The following is an 8,770-nucleotide window of genomic DNA, read 5'->3' as shown; positions in this document are numbered from 1 at the left end:
CCTCCCATATAGGTTTCAACCCCAAATCGATAGTTGTCAAGTCGATTTTGGATCCAATTTTCATTTTTCATATTATTTTTGTAAAAAAAAAATCTTATATTATTTAGATAAATATTTATTTATTTAGTATTATTTTGGAAAATAAAGCATGAAATAATAGCATAACTTATCAATAAATTCTATTAATTTTTTTTTCCAATTATACACCAGTCTCTACTCTTCGACTCTAACTTCAATTTTTTTTAACTCAAAATTAAGTCTAATTGATAACCTTGTTAAATAACAATTTGGACTTAAAATTTTAAACCAGACCTCTAAATATTAAAATACAGTGCATTCAAACTTAAATAAAGTTCACTAATGATAACATCAATTGGACTTTAATATTTAAATCCAACAAGTAAGGGGACTAATATCTAAGAAACAAAAGCAGAGGAAGTAAATTTCTAATTTTCAAAGAGTTGAGAGCATGTTAATTTTCCTTTTAAAGATAGACAAGCCCAAGACTGAAACTGAAGTCCGAAATCACTGTCAGCCCAAGTGTCTTTGAATTATCATGAAACTACGAATACTGCCATTTATCTCTAAACCCAGTGGCAAGCAGGCAGGCACCCTTTAGCCACGGTGGAATCGAGCGAGCTAGGAAGGAAGGAGAAGAAGAAAGCAGTGGTTGCTTGCTAGTGCTAATGAACTATGGCTTCCATTTCCAGCGTGCCCATATCTCTACCTAACCTACCTTCCTTACCTTCCATTTCCAAGTCAACATCTGTAAACACCCAAAGTTCATCTTTACTCTTCCCTTCTTCTCTCTCCTTATCAACAAAACCCACCCTTTTTCACACAAATTCCCATCAGAAGAAAGGCCGCAAACTTTGGATAACGTTGGCCACTCCCGAAGAGGTTCTGCCATCAGATTCCACCCCACTTGACAACTCGCAGCAAATAGTGTCATCTACGGGTGATGAAGGTGTGGCAACAGTTATACAGGCTCTCCTCTTTGTTGCCTTTGTTGCTCTTTCTATTCTCACCATTGGGGTAATTTTGCTGCTCTTGTTCTTCCCCCCTAATTTGACTTATATTTATGATTTTGAACCATGGGTTGTCTCTGAACTGAAGTGCTTTGAATTGGGTTCCAGGTTATATACATAGCAGTGCAGGACTTCTTGGGGAAGAGAGAGAGAGAGAAGTTCGAAAAAGAAGAGGCTGCCAGAAACAAGTCTGGAAAGAAGAAGAAGAAGAAGAATGTAAGAGCCAGAGCTGGGCCTAGGGGATTTGGTCAAAAGCTTGATGAAGATGATGACGATGATATTTAGACCACAAATTTCCCTTGCTGAGTTTACATTTTCATCCTAAACTTAAACTTCTAAAATTTTGCTTCTTTTTTCATGGAGACTTTGTTCGGACAAAATTGTGTTGGTGTTCCTTTTTTTTTCTCTCTTTTTGCTCGTCTTCTCTTGCTCTGTGAGTTTATTCTACTGAATGGATTCATATGGAAGAAACTCATCCTTTTGCTTGCAGCTCGTTCAAAATCAAATACATCTTTGCAATGCACCATTCAATGCAGTTGATTCATGCAATTATTATTACCTCTTTTGTTAAAGCAACTAAGGTTGTATAAACATAAAGTAAGTTGATAGAAAAACGTATAATTAAGCATACGTTGCAGGGGGAAAAAGTGTGGCCTCAACTAAAAACATCAACAGATCTTAACATGCCAACAACGTTTTGACTTTGTACAGTCCCTTTATAAATTCATATTAAGCTAAAACTACCTCAGCCCTTTAAAATTCTTTTTACACCCTTAAAACTTGTATCAATCATTTCGACTCTTCTGCAGGGGCATCAACATCAGTTGTATGTCTTCAACAGCTCAAACCTCGGCTTTGCTCGATACTCGATTCTATGTATAAAACCCTTAAAGCTACACAATGTACAGTTCCGAGTACAATCAACAATTTTATTTCCATATATCTCTTAACTGTCTAAAACTCAAACTTGAACCATAGCTCTAGATACCATACGAAAAGGAAGATGGGCAAGCTCATATAAGCTTCTGTTAGCTGTACAACTGCAAATACATTCTTTCCTAGACCGACTAAGCAGGGCGTGGAGACTGCACGGCAATTCTCCTTTCTGAAAAGGAATTTAAATCACGTGTTAGAAGTGTTGGCTACCAAATTCAAATTGATAAAAAAAAGATGGTTTTTGGTATTATAGTTCTATATCTACTAATATAAGCATGTCATACAACTGCACAGCACAACTCTTATGGTTTCTTATGACCACAACCAATCATTTACGCAGGAAGTCCGGCAGAGTCGAAAGAACTTAAAAGGAACCTTCAGCCAAAGAGATCCAAAGCATGCGGTAGCAAACAGAGATTAAAAACACTCATTTGCACAGTACAAGAACAGACAAGTAAATTTAAAATAATAAACTGATAAAGACTAGGAAGAATTAGTACCCCCAGCAGCAACAAGTTTCTCTACACGCGCAACAATATGCTTTCCGTAAGTGTACTTCTTCAATGCATTTAAATGGACCTTAATTCGAGAAAGGATCAGCTCACGTTGCTGGTCATCACAAGTCTCGAGTACTTTCTGTACCACATAGTTTGCAAACTGATCTTTCATCATTGCCTGGGATAGACTAACAACTGTCAGTAAACAGACTCTGAATGACAAGAAATTTACAGAAACTCTTTTTAGAGAAAATTGACCAAAAAGCTGAATCCTGAGCAACATGCAACAACATTTAAGAACTCCATTGGATCACAATCTTGTATCATAACATCCAGATACATTAGTGCGACACAAATTTTACAATCACCGTAAACTTTTAGCAGCATTCCTGTCGAAAGTTTGAGTTCCCATAAACTTTAGCAGCATTTCCGACCGTGAATGGAAGTTGATCATCCAAGCAAGAGATACTCATGGTACAAAATGATTCTCACCAAGAAGGAAGATCACCATAATCAGCCAAACCAGGCACAACCGAAGGCAGCCATAGTTCATGGCTTTTCTTCAATGATTTAAAAAGCCAGGCAAAGTTATTTTGACAATTGTTTCCAAACACAACTCAAATAAGAAAAATATCTAAGAAAAATATCAGCACAAAACATGTACAAACCTGTAGAGGCTCATTCTCATCAGTAGAACCAAGCATTTCATTCACCAATAACAGTCGTTCAGCAGGACCACCAAAAGTTAAGCACTTCTCAACCACATTAGAGGCAAACTTCTGCTGACTCATCTGGACAATCTTTCCAGCTAACTCCTTTATTATAATTGAACGCTCATGAGGCTTTCCATGCTCTAGCACATGCTGTCAAGTGAATCAATGGGGTCAGTTCTTGAATCAATCAAGCAAAATACAATAGAGATGCCTAATCATAAAACTGAACACCTTTCAAAGACAGAAAATTTTGGACAGCATGTTATGCATGGCAAAAAGATTGAAGACCCTCGAGTAGATTTGGTTAATTATTTTGGTCCCAATACACCCTATAACATAGGAACTATAAGCTGCCAGAAAAGAATGACAAACCTGGACAACATAATTGCCATACTGGTCTTGTGCCAACATGCTAACAGATCCTAAAATCTCATCCATAACCTTATTCTGTGTTTTTGGGTTCTTGCAGTGCTCCAGTATCCTCTGCAGTGTCGAAAGAATTTTAATATAGGACACACATTGGTCGTTCTTAACATAGAACTATTGCAAAGGTCAAAAGATCAGCAGCAAAAAAATTTAAATGAAAGTAGTTCCAAACCTGTATCACTCGGCACCCATATGGATGAGTGGAAAGGGTCACAACTTGATCAAAAAACGTTGTAACTATAAATTGAATGTGCTCCTCAGAAACACATTCAATACACTTCTGGATGACATGGTTGCCATTCTGATCACGTACACAACGCATAACACTACCATCAAGCTCTCGAACCATTTTAATCTTCTGATCCGTATCAACAACTTCTATAGCCTTGAGTGTTAAAGAAAGCATAAATTATTATCAGAATGCAGGGCAGCATTCATCAAGTAACCATTGAGATTAGGATCAAAAAGCATAAGTACTTTTACGAAATCTATATAGAAAGCAAGATAAGGCGATGAAAAAATAAGTGAATGAAGCATATATAGAACATATTTACAAAATAAACATAAACAAGGACACTCGTTCACTTAATGAAATCAATATAGAAAGCAAGATAAGGAGATGAAAAATAAAGCTCTATTAACACGATTGAAGCATATATAGCACATATTCAGTATTTAGAACATAAGCATAAACAAGGACTTATATGAAATGAAATTTCAAACTCAACCACAGTAGTGACACCTTTTCACTAAATCAATATTTTTGCACATCTCGATTTAGAACGTAACTCATAACTGTCAAGAAACCATAAAATTATTATGAGGAAGAGTTTTATAAGTGAAAAGAATCAACAAGAGAAGTTCTTCAATATAAAACTCCGATTATAAGCACAAAACAGACACACAGACACAAGAAATAAACTCTAGAAGAAAATAAACCATTTACTGATACCTTCTGGATCACCCGACAACCATACATTTGAAGACTTAGTGTTAAAACATGGCCAAAAAGCTTGTCAGCAAGTTCTCTTCTCTGAGCTGGAAGTCCATGTTCGAAAAACTGTAGGCAGATGCAGATTTTATATGGTAAATAAAATAAACCATAGACTTATACAATGAAGCAGGCATGCAACAAATTATAAGGCATTTACCTTTTGAATGACATAATTACCAAAGACATCAGTCATCAAAGCAAGAGCTTGAGGCATGATCTCCTCATAAACCATATTTTTCTCTTCCGTGGTAGCAGTTTCAAGCTTTTGCTGAATAAATCGGCTGCCATACTGATCCGCGCTGCACGCAAAAAAGCATAGAAATGTCAGGATGACAGAATTACAACATAAAAAATTATTTAAGATTTAAGATGGGAGCATACCTGAACTCAACAACATGACCAGCAATTTCCAAAAGTTCAAAACACTTTGTTTTATTGCTTTTAAACTCTTCAAGTAGGGAGGAAGCAAAGCTTTCATCCATGTTACATCCTGCATCGAAATGCCAGGGTCCCATGACACCCCCAGCTAGATTCCTCATCCCGGAAGGAAAACACATATTCAGGTCACTATGTCTCATAGGACTACCAGGTCCAACTGGAGAATTGGGAATAACAGGACTTGCTAAGGGGCTTCCTGGATACGACATGCCAGCTCCAAAAGTGGGGCTTCCATAAAAACCATGAATATTAGAACTACCAGATTTAGCACCTAAGGGAACACCATAAGGAGATTTCTGAGGTGATAGCAGAGTTCCAAGATAAGCTTTTTGAAGCTCAAGCAAGTTCATGTATGAATTACCCAGGAAGTTCCTATCCATGGAGGGATCATTAAGAGCTGCAAGCTGCGCTGCAGTGTAATCAGAAGTCCTCAGATACTGAAGATACATAGGATCAATCAAAGACGCCTGCAGAGCATTCCCCGCTATTTGGCTTCCACCTCTACCAAAAGTATGCAACTCGGAAGCAGCATTTGAATTGCTTTGTCCAGACCCCAAACCTCTTCCAAGCACTCTGGAGTCCATTCCGGGGACAGCAATAGCTGACGAAGCAGCAACACTTTCAAACAGTGGAGGCAGATTGCCAGTTCCAGGTTGGCTAGCCATCACAGAAGCTAAAGCAGGATTTAGAGAGTAACCACTTAACACATTATGCTGATACCGAGCAGGTAAACTGCCTCCACCATTGAGTGTGGAAGTAGGTGATCCTTTCAAGTAAGAATTGTTAGAGGGAAGGGCAGATTTCTGGAGCTGAGCTTGCCTATCAGATAGCAAGGATGGGTTTTTGAGTTCTGATCTGACCCCATTACCGTTAGCTGAAGGCATATGTAAATGGCCAGATTCAGATGTCTTCAAGTACGCCTGCTGTTTGATATGACTCTGACCATCTTGAAGGCCAAATAAATAATTCTGATGGTTTTCAACATCTTGTTCAATCTGTGACGGTAATTGGTTATCTTCATCAATCACACCATTAGATGACAGATTCATGCCAGACATAGCAGCTACCAGATCACCAGACTCATTGAGACCAGATGTGATACCCCCAAATGTGCTTGGACTATTTATGCTTCTTTTGTCCGAGTTACCAACTCTGCCTCCTCCAATTGGTGTAAGACAAGGACTAGGAGCCCTAGCAACAAGTTGGGGATCAGGAGTAGTACTCCTAGACAAGGAAGCCCCTACAGCATCAGCATAAGTGTATGAAGTAGGTGGCCCAATGTTATGGACTGCAGATGATCCTTGAAGACTCACACTTGACCGTAAAGTATCTGAAGAAGTCAGCTCAGCAGAACCTCCATTCTCAAAGTTCTCATCAAAAGCATTACGGCTGGCAGGACGTGATGGTATCCTTGCGACTGGAGCAGTGTGTCCCAAATCATCCTGAAAAAATACTAAATATCAAATCACTGAAACAAAAAAAGGCCTAGTCCCAGAAGTTTTTGATATTTGAACAAGAACAACTTTGTGTGATAGTTACAAAGGAAGTTGAGGAAAGAAGAAAAGTTGATAATGTAAATAAGCAAGATTTTGAATCTCATTTTGAATCTTACCATATGCTGTAAACAAGCTAGCTGTAAATAGAAAACAAATTGATCACATATTTGCCTACTAGTTTCTTACTATTACTACCTCGGAAATCAAAAAAATAGCAAATAATTGTATCAATCATATATAGGGTCATGTTGCGAGTACATACAAAGTACAAATCTTGAGACAACTCAAAGATGAATGCTAACCATAGAATCCAAAAGAATGGACCCAAGATACTATAAGAGTAACGACATTGACTACAAAAAGCTCAAATAACTGGAATTTAGACATTCTTAAAGAAGGCATGCTAATGGGGAAAGAAATGTTGCACAAACACAACAGTTATCAACTATAAACATGATAATTTTCAAAACAGCACTTAAATTAGGGAAGTGAAAGTAAGGCTACAAATTCGTCCGACTTAAGAGATACACAGCAAACTGCGAGATAGTTTACTGATAACAGAGTTCCCTTATACGTATATCATTATTGTATGTGAAGGATGAGAAAGAACCTCTACTTATAACTCCAAAGCACAGGTACACGTCAAAACATAAAAATGAAGTGAAAAAAGGTAACGATAAATAATCCATAAAGCAAGAACCCTAGGACAAGCAACTTGTTATCAGCAACAAAAGGCAGAGACCATACAAAAATAATAAACCTCAGAACGAATGGAGTTTATGTACAAATATTAAACAACTGGTAATCACCTGAAAAATTTCAGCAAGGCTTTTCTGTTTGCTTCCAAGTCCGATACCAGATATACCAATCAGTCCATTGCCACCCCACTCCGCTGAGCTACGACCCTTCTCTGCCTCTACTTCAATCTCTTGTTTCCTTGAATCAAACCCTGGTGGCATCGAAAACATCGACCTACTACTACCATTATCAACCCTATTCATTTTTCTCTTATCTCCAACCCCACCTATGACTGAATTCCCTCCTTTCAACCTCTGTGCATACTTCCAATCCTCCTTGGAAAGCAAAGGGGGTGGAAGCCTCGGGTTGAGATTCACATTTGAGTAATAGTATGAATGATATGATGGATCAGACCTAAGCTCTTCCTCCGACGCAAACCCATTTCCATTTTTTATCCCATGAAAAGCTGAAAAGGGGGTAGCCCCACTACCAGCAGCAGCAGCAGCTCCTCCCCCAAACAACCCGCCAACTGCACTCAGTGAGCCGTCTACGGTAGGAGGCGCAGAGCCACTTCTGTACAAGTTTAGCTCACGTTCGAGATCATCAGCGTCTTGCCTACAACGCTGTTCACGGAGCAAAAGGTCTATCTCCTCCAAACCATCCCCAAATGATCCTTCACTATTTTGTATCATCGGTCTCCTGCCCAGTTCGGATAACATCCTTAAATACAATAACTGATAATTACATATACCGGAACTCCCAAAATGATCACTACCCAAAGCCAATAACCAGACTCCAAACCCAAGATTTCCAAAACTTTTCTAGACAACTACACCTAAATCCATATTTACAAACTTCAAAGATGCTAACTTTAAGCTACCTAAAGGGTCTCAAAGATCAAAACTTTAATCACCCATCTCCTTAAGATTATCAAAACGAAGATAACAAAATTAAAAAGTAGCCCAATTTAAAAATCCTTCAAGTTTGATATCAGCAACAGCAAAAAGAAAAATTAAGAGCTAAAGATACAGGTCAATAGCTAGGAAAAGGAGAAAGGTTGAAGAGAGTAAAAAAAAAAAAGCTTATATATGTAAAAGGAAAAAAGAGTTAACGGCTGAGATAAAATCCGGCGGCGATTGGCTCTTACAAGAACCCTTTTTAGGGTTTTGTTGCCATTAAGGGACATGCCGGGGTTAAATACAATGAGAAACTAAAAGAGAAAATGGGAAAAATTCTTTTTTTGTTATTTTGGTTATTTAACTTTATTGGGGGAAATAATAGGCTATTAAGGGCCAGTAATTAAGTGCGATTGATGAAGAAAAAAAAGAAGATAATGATGTTTGTTTACCTCAAAGGAAAGTGAACTGACACATCAGCCCGTTAGATCGATGCTTCTTTAAGTCTCCTTAAGACATTGTCTGAGTAAAAACAAAGCAAGTACTGTACAGGTAAATCTACCCAAATAACTGAACTACCCCTTTTGGTTACTTCCATTTTTTTCACT

The 8,770-nt window shown here is 37.9% G+C and overlaps 2 protein-coding genes across 3 annotated transcripts; one reads left to right on the top strand and one right to left on the bottom strand.

Annotated features, from left to right (window-relative positions):
• Window positions 1–324: 324 nt before the first annotated feature.
• Window positions 325–1,517, top strand: LOC107942402 (uncharacterized). The gene is made up of 2 exons (XM_016876065.2): window positions 325–1,035; window positions 1,137–1,517. The coding sequence occupies exons 1-2, from the start codon at window positions 694–696 to the stop codon at window positions 1,311–1,313; spliced, it is 519 nt and encodes a 172-aa protein (XP_016731554.1). The 5' UTR covers window positions 325–693; the 3' UTR covers window positions 1,314–1,517.
• A 143-nt stretch (window positions 1,518–1,660) lies between these two features.
• Window positions 1,661–8,519, bottom strand: LOC107942403 (pumilio homolog 2). Of its 2 annotated transcripts, none has more exons than XM_041117684.1 (9): window positions 7,338–8,519; window positions 4,976–6,474; window positions 4,752–4,893; window positions 4,553–4,660; window positions 3,773–3,985; window positions 3,547–3,657; window positions 3,130–3,324; window positions 2,465–2,639; window positions 1,661–2,133 (listed from the first exon to the last, which is right to left on the bottom strand). In XM_041117684.1, exons 1-9 carry the CDS (start codon window positions 7,983–7,985, stop codon window positions 2,096–2,098), a joined length of 3,129 nt encoding a protein of 1,042 aa, XP_040973618.1. In that variant the 5' UTR covers window positions 7,986–8,519; the 3' UTR covers window positions 1,661–2,095. The 2 variants fall into 2 exon arrangements, 1 of the variants encoding a protein (XP_040973618.1); XR_005930435.1 differs by lacking the exon at window positions 1,661–2,133 and adding an exon at window positions 2,830–3,021.
• Between the last annotated feature and the right edge of the window lie 251 nt (window positions 8,520–8,770).

The sequence above is a fragment of the Gossypium hirsutum genome, chromosome A07, assembly GCF_007990345.1.
Source record: "Gossypium hirsutum isolate 1008001.06 chromosome A07, Gossypium_hirsutum_v2.1, whole genome shotgun sequence".
In the NCBI taxonomy this organism is placed as follows: Eukaryota; Viridiplantae; Streptophyta; class Magnoliopsida; order Malvales; family Malvaceae; genus Gossypium; species Gossypium hirsutum.
Note: the sequence above shows the minus strand (reverse complement) of the source record. Positions and strands in the feature narration are given on the sequence as shown.

Bases quoted from the DNA above. Each gene is read 5' to 3' on its own strand.
- LOC107942402 (XM_016876065.2), top strand. From the start codon at position 694: ATGGCTTCCATTTCCAGCGTGCCCATATCTCTACCTAACCTACCTTCC. The intron at 1,036-1,136 runs GTAATTTTGCTG...ATTGGGTTCCAG, and splicing joins TTTCTATTCTCACCATTGGG to GTTATATACATAGCAGTGCA.
- LOC107942403 (XM_041117684.1), bottom strand. From the start codon at position 7,985: ATGTTATCCGAACTGGGCAGGAGACCGATGATACAAAATAGTGAAGGA. The intron at 4,894-4,975 runs GTATGCTCCCAT...TTTTGCGTGCAG, and splicing joins GGTCATGTTGTTGAGTTCAG to CGCGGATCAGTATGGCAGCC. The intron at 2,134-2,464 runs GTACTAATTCTT...ATTCCTTTTCAG, and splicing joins GAAACTTGTTGCTGCTGGGG to AAAGGAGAATTGCCGTGCAG.